We start from the raw sequence: 18710 nt of genomic DNA, 5'->3' as shown, positions 1-18710 counted from the left end.
GACAAGAACCCGGTCTCCTCAGGTCCCGCCAAGGGAGGAGCAAGTGAGGGGAAAGCCAGGCCCCGGGAGGAGGAGCTTCCGGAACCTGGAGGCTGAGGGCGGCGGTGTTCCCCAGACCCTGGGGGGAAAGGACCCTGCGCGGCGTCGTGCGCGGTGACACCGTGTCCCCCGCGGGGCTTACCTCACCGGCGCCGGGCGGCGGGGCCGCGCGGCCGTGTTCCTGCTCCGCGCCCACTCGGTTCCCGCCGCTTCCTCATGCGGTTCGCGGTCCAGGACCGGGGTCCCCTGGCGGAGCTTGCACTCCCGCCGCTCTGGCCTCGCGGGTCCCTTCAGCCTCCGCGCGCGGCGGGGTGTCCCTCCCGAGTCTGCGACGGCGCCGTGGGGAGTTCGGGGCGACACCCCGGAGCTGCAGGTCGCTCCGGGCAGGACAGACGTGCTCACGGGGTCGGTTCCTCCGCGGCCAGGAGCACAGAGCCGCTCTCCGCCCCCGTGCGTCTTCCTCCGTTTCTGTCCCCAGCGCCCTGTCCTGGGACAGCAGGCCTGCCACCTCCTTGCTCAGATTTCCTCTGGGGCACGTCGTTCCTTCTGCGGCGGTTGTAAATGGCACCGTCTCTTCCTTGCTCTTTCCGACGGGTCGTCAGGAGCGTGCAGACGTGCACGTGGTGTGTGCGTGCTGATCTCCTATCCCGCGAGTGTCCTCGTTTATCCTTCCGTTGCCCTTGGAAACAACGCCGCCAGTTACGCTACCAGCAAAAGTGGGTTTATTCAGGAGTAGCGGAGAATTGCCATCGGGGCCCAGCAAGCTGTGGCAGAACCGCGGCCGGGTGGGGAGCACACGGAGAGGAACGATGTTTCCGGAGAAGAGGAAGTTGGGAGGGTGGTTTTGAAGCGAGGTCCGCAGGAGGAAAGCAGGGCTGCAGGGCGAGCAGGCGCCTCCCGGGCCCGTCTGCAGGCGCGGTGGGTTTCCTGTAGGGGCCGCAGGGCACAGCTCCCCCTGGCGGGGCCTGAGCCTGGGGCTTTTCTCCGCGGAGGGTTCTAATCTTGGGTCTGTAGCCGTGGGTTGTTCCCGAGCCTGACCCTGGGTGCTGGGCTCCGCCTTCCAGCCTCCCCTCCCCGCCTCCCGAGTCCACTTCGGTGAGATGTTCCTTCATTGCATTTCGCAGTTCTAACAGCTTATTCGTGGCGTCTTGTGGACAACCGGAATTCCAAATCCCACTGCTTCCGCTGCACCCAAGACACGTGGCCACCAATTGAACCCTCCCACCTGCCTCTGGCTCACGTGCTGCCTCCTGCAGGGCCCGTGGCCTCTCCGCCTGGGTGAGCTGGGTCTGGGCGTGGGCCTACGTCACAGCGTTTGACCCCTCTCTTGCTTCTGTCATGTGGGGCTGACACTGTTGTTTCGAGGAGTACCTTACTCTGTGACTTCAGACGTGCAGTGAACGTGTCACAGCAGCGCAAATACGCTTTACCTGGACGCTCGTTTCTTGGCGGCGTTTTCCACTTCACATGAGATACTTTGGTGCGTTTTAACCCAAACCGGGACGCCCTCCCGAGAAACCACCACAGAACCCCAAATGAGGAAATCCCTGTGTTTCCACTTTAGAACCCAGACCACAGGCCCACTTCAAGTGTCCCACCTGCCCCACGGTGAAATGTCTTTTCCCATTCTGATCTGGTTTCTTTTGGGGAAGTGCTCCTGAGACTTTCCCCTATCTGTGTAACCTGGGGGGATTTAAAGAGCAAGGTGGTTCCTGGGGCGCCTGGGGTCTCAGTCTGCTAAAGGCCGAGTTCACTTCAGGTCATGATCTCCAAGTTGATGGGTTCCAGCGCCTGCCTCTGGCTGTGTGCTATCAGCTGAGAGCCTACAGATTGCTTGAGATTCTGTGTCTCCCTCTTGCTAACCCCTCCCCCTATCATGACCTGTCTCTGTCTCTCTTTTTCAACAATAAATAACAAATGTTAAGAACAAAAAAGAGCAAGGGGCGCCTGGGTGGCTCAGTCGGTTGGGCGACCGACTTTGGCTCAGGTCATGATCTCGTGGTCCGTGAGTTCAAGCCCCGCGTGGGGCTCTGTGCTTACAGCTCAGAGCCTGGAGCCTGTTTCGGATTCTGTGTCTCCCTCTCTCTGACCTTCCTCTGTTCATGCTCTGTCTCTCTCTGTCTCAAAAATAAATAAAAGTTAAAAAAAATTTAAAAAAAAGAAAAAGAAAGAGCAAGATGGTTCCTGAGTGGCCTTTTCTGGATGGCTTCTCTCACTGAGGATGTTTTCTGCATTGACCCATGTGTGACGTGTATCAGTCCATTTTTAAATTCTGATTAAATGTACATAACATAACATTTACCACGTAAGTCACTTTAGGCATACAGTTGTCTGGCATTAACTGCATTCACACTGTTGTACATCCATCTCCAGAACGTTGTCATGTTCCTTGAGGGAAACTCTCTATCTGTTAAACCCTAAATCCAAATTCCCCTTTCCCCTCGGCCCCTACAGCCACATTCTACTTGGTGTCTCTGAGTATGACTTTTCTGGACACCTCACTTAAGCGGAACCATAGTGTATTTTCCTTCTGTCACTGGCTCATTTCACTCAGCATAATGACTGCCAAGTTCAGTCGGTGTGCTAGTGTGTGTCATAACTCTCTTCCTTTTTAAAGCTGAATCATATTCCATTGTGTATATACTACATTTTGTTTATTTACTCACCTGTGAATAGTTACTTGGGTTGCTTCCATCTTTTGGCTGTTGTGAAGAAGTGGCTATGAATACGGGAACATGAATACCTGCTCAAGGCTTTGCTTTAAATTTCCAGATGTAAGTGCAGATGTGGAGTTCTGTGATAGCTTTCTGAGAAACAAGTATTCTCTACAGCCACAACATTTTACTTTATTTCTTTGTATGACAGAATAATATTCCTGTTTAAGGGTCTGCCCCAGGTTGTTTATCCATTCACACACCGATAAGCATTTGCATAGTTTCTACTATTTGGCTATTGTGAACAGTGCTGCTATGTATGTGCACATGCACTTTGTTTAAACAACTGTTTTCAATTCTTCGAGATATGTATCTAGGAGTAGTATTGTTGGGCCATATGGTAATTCTATGTTTTTATCTTTTTTTTGGGGGGGGATTGCCAACTATTTTACACATAGTCTCCACCATTTTACATTTCCACAAGCAAGGTTGAAGGGTTCCAATTTCTCAACATCTTGACCAACATTTGTTATTTTGTAGTTGTATTCATTAGAGCATTTTTAGTGCGTGTAAAAGGGTATCTCACTGTGGTTTAAATCTTCATTTCCATAAGGACTATGGATGTTTAATATCTTTTCAAGTGGTATTCACCATTTGTATGATTGCACTGGGGAAAGATATATCCAAACCCTTTGTCCATATTAAAAATTGGGTTGTCTTTTTGTTGATAAGTTGTAAAAACTCTTTATACATTCTGCATAACAGGCTCTTACTAGACAAATACAGTGCAAACATTGTCTTCCATTAGGCTTTGTCTTTTCACTTTGGGGATAGCATCTTCTGGTGTACAAAGGTTTCTAATGTTGAGAAACCTAAATTTATCTACTTTTTCTTTCCTTGCTTGTGCTTTGGTGTCATCTCTAACAGCATTGCTAAACCCAATGGTCATGAAGATTTATCTTGATATATTGCATCCAGAGGTCATAATTTTACATTTAAACTGTTGATCCATTTTGATTTGATGTGTGTATATGGTGTGAGGTCTGGACGCAATTTCATTCCTCTTCACATGGATAGCCAGCTGTCTAGCACCCTTTATTAAAAAGACCATTTGTTCCCCAATGTCATGTTGTCTGCTCTTGTCAAAATTCAGTTGACCAAAGATGAAGGGGCTTATTTCTGGGTTCTCCATTAAATATCACTGACCTGTACATATCTTTATTTTTGTAATGTTTATTTATTTTTAAGACAGAGAACACGCGAGGCCAAAAGAGAAAGGGAGAGATAGGAAACTGATTGGTGTGCAAAGGAAAGGGTTTGGATAGACCTGAGAATGATACATTTCTTTGACCTGTGTTTATTTGGTTGTCCTGTAACTTGATTATGTTCATCTAAACTCATAGAATTTTATAATAAACATGGTCATTTGCCATATTTAAGTTTCTTCTGTAAATATCTCATTACTTTGATTATTAGATAAAATTTTATAAAATTATTTCTAAAAATACTTATGTCTTCACACTCTGTATTGTGTTCCTTCTTAGCTTGGTGGTTGTCTGATGACCATATAGAGTAGATAGATAGGATGGACCAGTTTTGTAGGGGGGACAGATTTAGTTCCGTTCATGAAAGTGACAGTTTCTAATGCAAGACTGTGGGGTCAAGGGGCTGAGATGGGATGCAAAATAATAACATCATGGGAATGAACTCAAGGCTATTGTGGAGAGAGTCTGTCATGTTTTACCTATACAGTTCTTTCCTCAATGCGAATTATTATTAGGAGACCTGCCAACCTAACAAACTGTTGTTAAATCCACAGGAAATGAAGGAGGCTGGCAAGTGGTGGATGCAGGGATGGAGCCTGGTGGGCATAACCCTGGTGGTTGAGCAAGGGCCTGGAAGGAGCTGTAAATGTTAGGCCAGAGGGACGATGGTCCAGATCCAGGACAGAGCTCTTGTCCCTGCACATCCCAGAGCTCAGGACATCCTGGGAAGGGAGACCCTGGGAACAAATGGGAGTGGAAGACAAAGCCCCAGAGGGAGGAGGAATCTACAAGGAGGCATGTGCTACCCCATGTGGAAGCTGTATTCAGAAAATATTGAAGTCATAATTATTTCTTTTGTATTTCTAAAGTTGGTGTCAAATATTCTTTTCCGTATGAAATTATGGTCTTTTAAAAAATATTGCCAATAGTGGGTAATTTATTATAATACATTCATAATGATGTGAATCCTCTATAAAGTCTATAATGACTTTAATATAACGTAAAATTATCTATTATCTATCTATCATCTATCTACCCTCTATCATCCATCACCTATCCATTTATCATCTATCTACTATCTAGCATTCTGATCTCTATTTGAAGTCTATTCAGCTAACTCAGCATTTATCCTCTTGGCACATGCCTTCAGGACTATGAACACATTTTCTACAATTTCTTTAGGCTCCGGATGTTTAGATTCCAATGATGTCCAGGTCAGCCAATCCATTTTCATTAATGTGGTTGTTTTAGTGCCATTACCTTCTCACCTCAGATACTGATGGTCTCTGTGCCATATCAGTGAAGAGTCCCCCACTTTTCTGTGACATCTGTGCCTCCTCCCTGAGTTAACAGCCCCTTGTGTTGGATGGGGATTTCTCAGGAGATGGAGACACCAGCCATACATGGGAATTATATCTGCAGGTGACAGAAAGGTGTCCATGTCTTGGTGTCTGTGCACTTAAAGATGTCGGCACTGCTTCCAAGCTTTGCAGATGACTGAGGAAGCAAACCCCATCAGCAGAGAACCATCAAGATCAGAAGTCCTCAGGTGTGCCCATGCTTTGCAGGTAGTTGTCAGGTGAGGTTAATACATCAGTGTGGAAACTAAAAGAAATGTGATCCTGGGAACAAGTGTCCTTTGCTTGTTATATTTACACCAGACTGGACATCAATATAGATTTTTCCTATGCAGTTATGTGAGGAATGACTGTTAAAATTGAATGTATTTAAAGACTTGATTTGGAAAGTTTTCTTGTTGCGGCCGGCGCGACAAACACCGAGGTCAGGGTCCTGAGGGTAGGGGAATGCAAGAAAAAAAGAGAGAAGAGAAAGTTTGGGAACAGGAGGGTCCCCTGGCTGATGGCCCAAGTGACGGCTTTATTGTTGCTGTACACAATATTTTATAACCAGACTCTTATGGGTTAGGTCATTCTAAGAATAAACAGGTTTCACATAATTGCTGCCCACCAAAACATTTAGTTCTGTGTTTCTTGTGCATTTTCTAGACGGGTCACAAGACCTTGTTGATAAGATTGCTAGCAAAACACAATTCCCATGTTTGTTTCTATCTGACTTGGGGTAGAAAAAGGGAGCTAGCATTACTGCCAACACCTGCAGACCACAGTCTTCAGGAATTAACTTTCTCAGCCTTGACAAGGCTTTCGTATGCCCTTGAAAATGGGGGAATGGGAGGGGGAACCACTGGGTAGGCTTGAGTCAACAGGGAACGTTGCTCGACCCGGTCTCAGCCTGGCGCCGGGGCCCGGCCTCCCACATGAATGGGAGGGGGAACCACCGGGTTGGCTTGAGTCAACGGGGAACATTGCTGGACCCGGTCTCAGCCTGGCACTGGGGCCCGGCCCCCCACAGTTTCTGGAGAAAATATGGATCCCTTCAAATATCTTTTGGACAGATATAGTATAGTGAATTGTGATCCACTCATTTGTTCACTATCTGATCAGAAAGGTGAGGCCATCACTTGACCTGCCTCCAACACAATTCATAGACCAAGTGCTGCCTTGACCGAGGACCAACAAGCCTGTGGATCCACAAAAAGATGCCCACAGGTGGACCTGGAATGACAAGGGGAGCCTGACTCAATTTTTGTCCACTTAGAAGGACATGCTTCCTCCCATACAGGCAAACTTCTCTAGATCTAGAGTAAACTCCAATATCAGGGTGTGGGAGCCCACAGCTCTCTCCTCAGAGAGAGCTGAAGTCCCTAAAGAAGGCAGAACTGTATTCGAGAAACAGAAGAGACTGTAGGGCCTTCCTTGTGCCTGGTGACAGGTCCCAAAGGTGAGGGTTTCAGATGTCAGATGTGGAACGATGGGAATGGTTGTGACTGCTGGTGACTGGCCCTGGCTGAGTCTCCTTGTCCCCAGGGGTCCTGTCCCAGGTGCAGCTGCAGGGGTTGTGCCCAACTGGTGAATGCCTTGCACACTCTGCACCTCACTGGCAGCATCTTGGGATTCTCCATCTCAACCAGTAATTTCTGGTGGAATTGGATCCACCGACCCCAGCAGAGTGGATGCAGTGGATGGTTCACATACTATCATATATTCTATATCACATACTAGGGTCCAGACCACAAGAGCCACATGTCCATCAGTTAGGCAGTTTGTTAGGCAAGAGGGAAGAGGGATAAAGCAGGTGCTGGCCACACCCTTGGAGGTTCCCCAGGATTAAAAGCCACACAATCAGAACTGCCTCTAAGGGTGAAGAGGACAGGATAGGCCTAGCCACAGAGCTGTCTCAAACACCACAAAGGACTTCTGAGAGCTGAGCATCGGCCGAAAAACTGCAATTTGCCCTTAGGGTACCTAAAAGTCACGAGGGGACATTCAGGACAGCAGGGGTAACTGAGATCTCCTGGGGTGCTCAGGTTACCAGGGGGAGCTGAGGACACCAGGGTCGCTTAGTTCTGCATGGAGCACTCAGACCTCCAGGGGGATGCTCAGGTCTCCATGGGGCATTGAGGTCACTAGTTGCCACTCAATTCACCTGGGGGCACTCAGGTCATCAGGAACGCACAGGACACCAGGAGCCACATAGGTAACCTGGAGGTTCACAGGTCTCCAGGGGGCACCCAAGGTCTCAGAATTCATATCCAGAACCAGTGTTTCAGGGTCAGGGTTCCTGTGAAGCATCTTTCTCATCACGCCCTGGAAACTTCATGCTGACCAGTAAACAGCACACACTGTTCCCTAAACCATTTACAAACACAGATGTCTTCTAACATTTACAGCGAACAGTCATATAGTAGTGCTGACCTTGACAGAGACCAAGCTTGGGGATAAATCAACTCATATACAGACCTGTGCCTCACAAGTACACGGGCCACCATTTAAAATAGATGTAAGTGATTTTCAAACAGAGGAGACTGACTCATTCAAGTGATCTAAATTTAATATATTTGAGCAGCTCCTCTCTCCTTTTACTTTCTTTAAGGTTGTCCTTTGATGCCCATGAAGAGAGACCATGAGGAAAGACCCTTGTGGTTGTCGAACCCCACAGCATCTTCATCAACTCCGTGACTTTCTCTCAAGGAATCTCAGTATATACACGTTCCTGTGAGAGAAAAGAGTAGTTTCTACCCTTCACTCCTTTTGTTCTCCATCCAGTTCAGGAAGCCAGAGACAACCAGTGGGGAGGCACACTGACTCAAGTCTTACAAAACGGTCAGCCAGGGGTCCATTCTACTGAAGGAGTTAATAAATCATCCATTGGATCCACCTGTCTCTGTACCTCCTCTCCACAGAACATGAGGCCCAGACCTTCCTCACACTCAGCTGGACATGAAGTCAACTGTATGGGAGCAGATTAGGAACTCAGTTTAGTGGGTTATTTCACCGCAGTTTTCCATAGTAGCTACATTATGTTGCACTCCCATCAAGTGAATTCTAGGATTGCCTGTTCTCCACATCCTCAGCAACACTTGAGATGTTCTCCTTGTGTTTGCCTTATTTTATAATAGCCTTGCTATCAGTTGTGAGGTGATATCTCAGTGGATTGGGGGTGGAATTCTCTGATGATTAGTGATGATGAACACCATTCATATGCTGGATGGACATTTTTTCAACCTTTATAGTGAAATGGATATTTACATGTTTTACCCAAATTTTAATCAGGTGATGTGCTTACTGTTATGATTATAATTGTGATTTTTGCTATTGATGTTAAGGAGTCCCTCCTGTATTTTGGAAATTAACTCCTTTTCAGTATTTTTAGTGTAATGTCTCCCATTTCATAGACTGCCTTCTCACCCTGCTACTGTTTGATTTGCCCCCTTTCTAGTTTGATGCAGTCCCCCTTGTCTGCCATGGTTCTCTGTGATTTTGCTTTTGTATCAAATAAATCATTGTCAAGAGAATGTCATGATATTTATCCTGTGTGTTTTCTTCGAAGGCATTTTGGGTCAGCTGTTCTGCTTAATCTTTAATCCATTTTGAGATTTGTTTGTGTTGACGTATATGTATGATGCAAGATTACGGCCAAATGTCATTATTTTGCATGTGTATATCAACACCATTTTTTAATGTTTCTTTTATTTTTGAGGGAGAGAGACAGATCATGATCAGGGGAGGCACAGGGATAGAGGCAGACACAGAATCCAGGCTCTGAGCTGTCAGCACAGGGCCTGATGTGGGGCTCAAACCCACAAATCATGACAACAATACGTGACTGGGAAGTTGGATGCTTAGCTGACTGAGCCACCCAGGCGCCCGTAGTCAACACCATGTTTAAGAGACACAATCCTTTCCCCACTGTGCATTGTTGGAAATCTCATGGAGTATTTGCTGACTGCATCTGCACAATTCTACTTCTGGGCTCTGTAATGAGCTCCACTGGTCTATATGTCTCATTTCATGCCAGCAGTACACTGTGGGAGTTAATGTATCGCTGCAATATATTTAGAAGGAAGAAGTGTTCTCCTTCTTCCAGGTTGTCTCCTCTTCATGATTTTGTTTTTTACTTCCATGTGTTTTGTGGTTACATATGAATTAGTATATTTTTCATATTCCTTTAAAAAATGGCATTGGTATTTTCATTGAAATGAAAAGATAAATATAAAATTAACATAAAAAATACAACAGAGAAAAAAAGACTATCACAAATACAGAAAACAAATCAACTTCATTAAAATTTGAATTTGGAAAGATAAGTGAAATTTAAAAAACATAGGTAGCCTAGGGAAATAGGTAAGATTCAAACAAATGCAATCGGAACTGAAAAAGGAGACATAACTGAACTAAACACATGAAAAGGATCATAAAGGAAAATTTTAGATATTTATAAGTCAACAATTAGATCACCAAGAACGAATTACACATTTTCTAGCATTATGTAATCCACCAAGACTCTTCCATGCAAAATACGAAAGGAACAAAACAAAACTTAGTAAGAAGATATCCTTAATATAAAACCTTCACCCTCCAAAAAGAAACAAGGCGTTACTAAAATTCTACAATATTTAAAGAATAATTAATGCCAATACTTCTCAAACTATTACAAATTGCTGATGAAAAAGACCACTCCCACATGCACTTTATGAGGACACCTTTACTCTCACAACAATGCCAGAGAAACGCACCACAAGAAGGGAAACTACAGGCCAGTGTCTCAGATACACATACATGCAAAATTCCTTGATTAAGTCCGAGCCTACTGAATTCAACAGCACACTGAAAGGATCATACATGATAATCCAGTGTGATGCATCCCTGAGATGCAAGTTTCCTTCAACATACACAAATACAAAAATGTGATGTCCTCCATTAGCAGAGGGAATGATTGAATCAAAGGCATCCTTAATTTGTTCATAAAATCATTAGACACAGTTTTTTCATGAACAAAAAACACATCTTTATCATTTAAAAATAACTCAATTAAAAAGGAGAAGGAAATTACCTCCACATGATCATGGCCACTATGAGAGCCCACTACTAAAACCATTCCTGCCACATCAGGAGCCAGGCAATGATGGTCATCCCCAATAGAAGTATTCCACATGATAACGTGAAGAATAACTATGCCGCCTCAAACCATGTCATCGTGTCACAGTCCTTATTTGGATGAAAGTCACAGGAGAAACAGCCAGTCCAAGGACACTCAGACCCTCCTGTGTCCATTGACAGCAGGATATAAATCTCCCTTGGGAAACTCCCCTTCCCTGTACCAGGAGGGGAGAACCATCCTTAGCATCAGAATAAGGAACACAGGGACAAGAAGGATGTGCAAACAAACCTAGTTACTTGACTAATTAAATACCCGAAAACCACATCTTTGCCTTGACTCTTGCCAAATCCAATGTTTTGTTGTCTGAAAGTCACAAGTGCCACCTGCTTTGTTCATTCTCTGGGTGCCATATTATTAGGAAGCCCAGGCACTTGCAAAATGAAATTTATTCTCCCCTTTAGATCAGTCTTATGTCAATTGAATCCTTACACCGGGTGAAAACCCAGAAGAAAAGAAGGGAAAGGCATTCTTGTCCTACAACTGGAAGAAGTACCCACAAACGTTGGCAATAAAAAGAAATAAAAGACATTTAAATCAGTAAGGAGGAAGGAAAATTATTTGTGTGCAGACGACATGATCTTAAACATAACAAAACCCTAGAGATACCACAAAAAATATTAGAACCAGTTTTTTAAAATGAGGAAAAGTGCAGGATGCACAATGAGCACAATGAACAAAGAAAATAAATAAAAATAAACCACCTATGATTCTACACACCAGCATGGAAATATATGCAAAACAAATAACAAAATTATACAACTGAAAATGGGACAGAATAAAGTACTTGGGATTAAAATTCATAAAGTATGTAAAATAATTGTAGAGCGAAAATGACCTTTGTTGATGAAAGACATGTAAAAATGCACAAGTTCCGCAAATATCCTGTGCTCACTGATTAGAATTATTCATAATGTCACAGCACCATCCACACAAACTAATGTAGAAGTGTATCCCTAAACCTGCCATTCACTTTTAAAGAATCAAATCTAAGTCTGCAGTGTGATATATATGTAAGAGGACATACAAATAGGGCCCTCTCTGTGCTGATAACACCAGCCCAGGCCGACCGTGCAGCTGGGAGAGGAGCCCCAGCTCCAGGGGTCCCAGGTGTTCCCATTCTGTGATCAGGACAGAACACAGACACCTCACCATGGAGTATGTGCTTGGCTTGGTTTTCCTTGTTGCTTTTTTAAAAGGTAATTCGTGGTGAACGAGAGACACTGAGTATGTGAGTGGATATGAGTGAGAACCAGTGGATGTGTTACAGTTTCCTGACCAAGATGTCTTGCGTCTGCAGGTGTCCAGTGTGACGTGCGGCTGGTGGAGTCTGGGGGAGACATGGTGAAGCCTGGGGTGTCCCTGAGACTCACTGGTGTAGCCTCTGGATTCACCTTCAGTAGTTCCAGCATGAACTGGGTCCGCCAGGCTCCAGGGAAGGGGCTGCAGTGGGTCGCATACATTTATGATGATGCAAGTAGCACAAGCTACGCAGACTCCGTGAAGGGCCGATTCACCATCTCCAGAGACAACTCCAAGAACATGCTCTATCTGCAGATGAACAACCTGAAGTCTGAGGACACGGCCACATATTACTGTGCAAGAAACAGGGTGAGGGGACCTCTCTGGGAGCTCACACTCAAACCTCCCTGCAGGAGGGGATCAGCACCATCAGGGGGCGCACACTATGCACAATTCTGCTTTGTGTTGCCAGGAGCAGGTGCAGATGGAGGTTACAGGCAGGTTTCCTGTCAGGGTCTGGGGCTTCCTGTCCACACAGCAGTTTCCCCAGGGAGCCTCTCTGGACACAGGATTCTGTGCTTACTTATTAACTCTCTGAATTAGATACCTGTTGTCATAGGAAAACTGCACTAACATGCACAAAAGACACAGTTGTTTGCATTGCTTACTCCTGTCCCTCAACATGAGTGAATTACAGATTTTCTGAGGCACAACATCTGAGCCATTAGAGGAGTCCCAGATGCACTCCCTGTGCAGCCAGGACCACAGGATCCCACAGCTCCCCATTAACTTCACCCAGCGCTTGTCCCAATCAAACAACATGACACTCCCTCCTGGCACTTGCTACTCAGGACGTTAAATGAGCTACAGCTTTATTCAATTCCTCTAAAGAAGAGATAAATCATCTCCATGTATTAGTCTGGATTCTCCTGAGGAACAGAACCCAAAGCACATTGGTTTCCATAACTAAAGAGGTTGGGAAGTCCCCTGATCTACTGTCACAAGCTGGAGACCCAGGAAAACCAGTGGTGTAATATGTCTGATTCTGAACGAGGGTCTAGTCTCAGAACGTAGAGATCTGATGATATAACTCTCATAACAAGGGCCAGAGGGGACCACTGTTCCAGTTCAAACAAGCACATGGGAAGTAAAAATGAGGGAATTCTTCCTGGCTCTGCATCAGATTCTATTCAGAACCTTAATGGAATGGGTGATGCCCAGACAGGAACCATGGAAGGAAATGCCAGTCTCTTCTGGAAACACATCACAGACATCCACAGAAACAGTGGTGAATCTGGGCACCCATGACTCAGTCAAGATAACCCATAAAGTTAATCATGACAAGTCAACTTTCTGTAAACGTGGAGCTCAAAGACTGAAGACTTGAATTTAAATTAAAAATAAAACAAGAAAATTAAATACATACATATAGGAACTATTGGGACTACCTCAAAATAGCACGCTTCTACACAGTGAGGGAAACAATCAACAAAACTAAAAGGCAACCTATGGAATGGAAGAATATATTTGTAAATGACATATCCTCAGGGTTACTATTCAAACTATGCAAATGTTTTTAAATTATTTTCACATTATCAGTAGAGAGTGTGTCCATGCCGTTCAGCATACTGTCATGTGAGAAGCAAAATTCGTGTCTTCCACTTTTGTTTTGTGTTAGGATCGCACTGAACATGACACCAACACTCTTCACAAAACTTGAACCATACAGCACAGTACTGTTAATTACAGGGGTAATGTTGTGGACACCCCTCTAGAACTTAATCATCTTGCATAACAGAAAATCATAGCCCTTGAGATCTAATCCTCATTGCCCCACCCTGCCAGCCCCTGACAACTGCCATTCCACTCTCCATTGTATTGTTATCAAATCCCAAATTCAGCTGAGTATTTCTGGAAAGGTATGTTCAAATTATTAGTTTTGGTGGGAAAGAAGTTGAGCTTTATTTAGGAGGCCAGCCACCCGGAGAAAAGGCAGACTCTTCTCCAAAAGCCAACTCTGAGGGCTTCTGCCCAACCCAGGGGATTTTAAAGGACTAGACGGTACTTAAACAAGGGAGTTCCATGGTGGATACCATTTTCGATCATGTGCAGCCTCCATGGTGCAAGCCGCCAACGTAACCTCAACTCCCCTGCATCTATCTCCACCTGAGGAGAGAACCTCACAGGCATGGGAGAAGACTCCCAGAGGCCAGGAAAGAACCACAATAAGGGAATAGAGGGGAAATCCCCTGGGGCTCACACATGTTCAGCAGTACTTTCTGTTCTCACCAGATGGCATAAGAAAAAACTAAAATACAACCTTGTACTTCACCAATCATGACACAGAATACTGGGAAATGTTTCCTCAGTAAACTCAGAGGAAGCTTCAAAGCAACAACCAAAAGGATCAAATGGCTTGCAAATAAAAGCCAACCAGAATAAGACATGTAAAATTACAAAGCGATGTTTTTCAATACGTACAAAGGTAAAATTGACAGTCTACCTCCATATCCCATGGAAGTAGGAAGCATTGGTCTCCATAATGAGGAAAAGCAGTCATCCAGAGAAAGTGACCCAGCAGCACCACAGGACGTGGAATTGGTAGAGAAGGTTAGTGTGTTATAATTGCATATCCCGTATCCAAATAGAAGGAGAAAAGATTGAATGTGTTGAATAGAGCCGTGTTTCTGGGTCCAAGTCCCTACCCATGTCCATGTGAGCACTGTTGACCATGGCCCACCTGACTCTCCCACATCCACCCCAGCTGAACTGATGAGCAGGGTCACCCAATGCCACACCCTGTGACTGTTACCTAACCCCACAGGTGGCCCCGAGGTGTAGGGTGCTGGCCACCCGGTCCAGCCCTCTGTTCTGTCTGATGGTCTAGGCCTGGCTTTGCTGAGGATCCTCCATTTATCCATTCTCACTGGCAGATGTCCCTGAGCAGGGGCATGAGGCTGGCAGAGGACCAGGTCACCCTGAGGGCACCACTCTTGCTGCTTGCACTCTGGGCATTGCTGGCTCCTGTCCAAGGTTCTCAAGGTCGTCCCTCATGGCGCTACATCTCTTCTGAGGTGGTAATTCCCAAGAAGGAGTTGCACCATGGCAAGGGCTTTCAGATGCCTGGCTGGCTGTCCTACAGCCTGCATTTTGGGGGCAAGAGCCATGTTATCCACATGAGGCACAAGAAACTCTTTTGGTCCAGACATTTGCTGATGATGACTCAGGATGATCAGGGAGCCTTGCAGATGGACTACCCCTTCATCCCTCCAGGCTGTTACTACCTCGGCTACCTGGAGGAGATTCCTCTTTCCATGGTCACCATGGACACGTGCTATGGGGGCCTTGAAGGTATCATGAAGTTGGATAACCTTGCCTATGAAATCAGACCCCTCAGCGATTCCCAACGGTTTGAACACGTTGTTTCTCAGATAGTGGCAGACACCAATGCAACGGGACCTACTTATAACCTGGGATATAAGGGGGATAGGAACCCCCTGTTCTCTCAAGAAAATATCAGTGCAGCCCCCAGGATCTCTAGTAAGTTGTATTCATCCCATCATGGAATTTTGAAAGGACTTGTTCTCGGTTCCAAAACAATGTATATTGTGTTCAACTACGTGTCAAAATGTGCCCGATTCCTCATAAGGCTTGTTAGTTTGACTGACTCAATGCTTCAAGGTATTGATGTAAGGCACTATATTTCCTCCATGGTCATTTATAATCTGGAAGATCCAGTTGTCTTGAACAATTTTCAGGTGCCAGGGAGTCCGATTCATATCTACTTTCAAAGACACTTGTTTGTTGCTTTTAAACCACATACAGCTTTACTTATGAACAAAGATGCACCACATGAACTTCAGTTTCAGCCAGCCACATATGCGGTATGCGGATCAAAATCCATCATCTCGCTTGCTTCTCTAGGCAGACATTTTTTATTGTTGTCTGTGTTAGTAGCCCAAACAATTGCAAAATCTATTGGTATTTTTTATGACAATAAGTTTTGTGCATGCCAGAGGAGATCTACCTGCATTAGGAATCAATACCCTATTATGACAGATTCTTTCAGTAACTGTTCCTTCGTTCATATGCAGCATGTAGTGGTGAATAATTTTTGTGAGTGCATATTTGACTCAGGACTTTCCTATTTCAATAAAAGCCTGACTCACGTTCGTTGTGGAAACTATGTAGTGGAGCCAGGTGAGCAGTGTGACTGTGGCTCCTTCAAGCAGTGCTACAACAATCCCTGCTGTACGAGTGATTGTATTCTAACCCCTGGCAGCAAATGTAATACTAGGCAGATGCTGTACAAACTGCACCTATTCCGATGCTGGGACACTCTGCATGCCAATCCAAAATATATGTGATCTTCCAGAATACTGCCGTGGGGTGTCCGTGGAGTGCCCTGATGACTTCTATATGCAAGATGGAACCCCGTGCACTGAAGAGGGCTACTGCTATCATGGAAACTGCACTGACCGCACTATGCACTGCCAAGAAATCTTTGGCAGAAATGCTGTGAAGGCTGAAAATGTCTGCTATACCATAAATCAAAAAGGCAGCCGATATGGACACTGCAGAAGAGACCCAGGGGTATTCAAATCTAAACCCTGTTCCCCCACAGACATGCAGTGTGGAAGGCTGCAGTGTAGTAACGTCACCCATCTCCCTCAGCTGCAAGAGCATGTTGGATTTCATCAGTCTGAGATCTCAGGGTTCTGGTGTTTTGGGCTGAATTTGCATCGTAGCACAGGAACAACCGATATTGGTCATGTGAGAACCGGTACCCCCTGTGCTCCTGGAAAGTTCTGTCAGGATACCTACTGCAATGGCAGTGTGGCTCAGCTGAACTATGACTGTATCCCGGAGAAATGCAGTCACAGAGGGATATGCAACAATAACAGGAACTGCCATTGCCACGTAGGCTGGGATCCTCCGCGGTGCACTGAACGAGGCACTGGTGGGAGCACAGACAGTGGACCCCCTCCAAGAAGAATGCGGTCAGTCAGGCAAAGTCGTGAATCCGTGGTATATCTCAGAGTGATCTTTGCTAGAATCTATGTCTTAATTGCTGCATTCCTCTTTGGTGTTGCCGGAAATGTCAGAACTATCAACAGACAGAAAGTTACAGAAGACACTGTTGATCAAGACAATGCATAATTCAGCCTCCAGACCCCTAAACAACTATAGACAAGCCACATGGCTCATCTGTGAAAATACAGTAATGAGGCAGCACAGCTAACATCCACGTTTCCAGGGGTCTGCGGGAGACACAGGAGTCCACAGGCACATCTTGGACCTGACACCAGGTCTCTGATGCGTCACTGAGCAGAACTGTGAAATAAAACTTGAAAACTGCATGGTTGTGGTCTCTATGTATTTTTGTAAGCCTGTAAGAGCCCAAACGGTGCCTAAGACTCTGCAGAAGAACTGAGTCAGCAGTTGTGTCTTGGGCTGAGGTTTCTGGTTCCAGAAATAAGAGAAGTTGCCACAAGCTCCTTTAGGGACAAATTCATGAATTTTCCCCAAAACTGTGCTCTTGCACACTGAGCTTTGTCTCATTCTTCAGGTGACCTCTCATTTCCTGGTCCCAATATGGGTTCAGGGTGATGGAGGACTACCACCCACCAATACTGCCTGTCCCACACTGGGGTGTCTGTGGGCTGTGAGGGAAAGGGACATGGATTCGATCCCAGCCAGTGCAAGCTGTGCCTCCCTGGAGAGCAAATTTCCAAATGTGGGAGAATGAGACTGTGAGGCTGAAAGTAGCCCCAGTGAAATCAATCAGAAAGGTAGGCACAAGTGCCTATGGATGTCTCTGGCATTCTGAGGGAGCCCGATGAATATGAACCCCTTTTCTCCTTCTTTTCTCTATTTTTCAGTGAGTTCATCCTTAGATGAGGGTCTGCCTAGGATTTTCACTTTGGTTCTCCCAAGAACCTTCTAGAAATCCTGCAGAGTTGAGCCTGTGGAAAGTTAGGGACCGTTTTTCTAAATATTTTTTACTATTTTTACAGTTGTCTAGAATATAGTTTAAATCATAATAGTGATATTAAAGTCTGTTTATTTTCTTATGAATTGAAAATATACAACTTTTTAATAGTAATTGATTAGGAAATTTTCAGAACTAAATAGTAACTGTTTCAGAAATTACTTTGGAATAAGAATTTATCCCATAATTCACCAATAGATGTAAAACACATGAAGCACATAACAGGAGTTTTACTTCAGTTAATACCTAGAATCCTTTTGTTGGTGCAGATAGTATGGTAAGTCGTACCAATGTGTCCCCATGCATGCACTTTGTCTCAAAGACACATGGTTACACAAAGTATTAGACTGCCATGTGTACACATATTCTCCATGTTCCAGGGCAAACAGGTAATCATACTTTCCCAGCACCTCCTGAAATTCCCATGCAGCCACACTCCATGTTCCCAGCAAGAATGAGTCCAGGAATGTTTGGGAAGGAGGGCCAAACAGGTGCCCCGGCCACCTGCTCAGTAAACTACAGAAGGATGCTAAGTGAACTGTGCAGTAACATCAGGCCTTCTGTCTGTTTGGACACACGTGTTACAGATGCAGACCTATTCAGTTAACACCATACATGTGCTGGAAACGTGAGTTTACCTTCAGGATGAAGTAAGAATGGGTCCTGTGGAGGATCTAGGACCCACAGGCCACACCCACTAATTGATGGGAGTCTACACACCAGCACACAGTGATGTGGGCTTCAAGTAGAGTGCTGGGTCTGAGCTGACAAGCAGAATGTGGCTGAACCTAGAGCCTAGAAAGGTGAAGGGGAGGAAGAAATTCTCCACCAAATGTTCTTGTGGACCAAGGACTAAGTTCACATGACCTGGATGAACAGGGGAAAGAAACCAAAGTTCATTGTGTGTGCACAGAGGTCCCCCTAGATACACATTAACTAGATCAGAGAAGTGAGGGCCCCCTAAACTGACATTAATGAGCTAAGCAAAGTGAGTGCCCCCTA

At 45.3% G+C, this 18710-nt stretch overlaps 1 protein-coding gene and 1 long non-coding RNA gene across 2 annotated transcripts; one reads left to right on the top strand and one right to left on the bottom strand.

Annotated features, from left to right (window-relative positions):
- Window positions 1–3055: 3055 nt before the first annotated feature.
- On the bottom strand, window positions 3056–11926 carry LOC125168532 (uncharacterized). Its single transcript, XR_007153191.1, has 3 exons — window positions 11789–11926; window positions 11690–11697; window positions 3056–3066 (listed from the first exon to the last, which is right to left on the bottom strand). It is a non-coding gene; the product is annotated as an uncharacterized LOC125168532 (long non-coding RNA).
- Window positions 11927–13988: 2062 nt separating this feature from the next.
- Window positions 13989–17074, top strand: LOC125168476 (disintegrin and metalloproteinase domain-containing protein 21-like). Its single transcript, XM_047863639.1, is given in 2 exon segments — window positions 13989–16017; window positions 16019–17074. Coding segments are annotated over 2 exon segments (2226 nt in total). The 5' UTR covers window positions 13989–14649; the 3' UTR covers window positions 16877–17074.
- Window positions 17075–18710: the final 1636 nt, after the last annotated feature.

This window comes from Prionailurus viverrinus, chromosome B3 (genome assembly GCF_022837055.1).
Source record: "Prionailurus viverrinus isolate Anna chromosome B3, UM_Priviv_1.0, whole genome shotgun sequence".
Classification (NCBI taxonomy): domain Eukaryota; kingdom Metazoa; phylum Chordata; class Mammalia; order Carnivora; family Felidae; genus Prionailurus; species Prionailurus viverrinus.
Note: the sequence above shows the minus strand (reverse complement) of the source record. Positions and strands in the feature narration are given on the sequence as shown.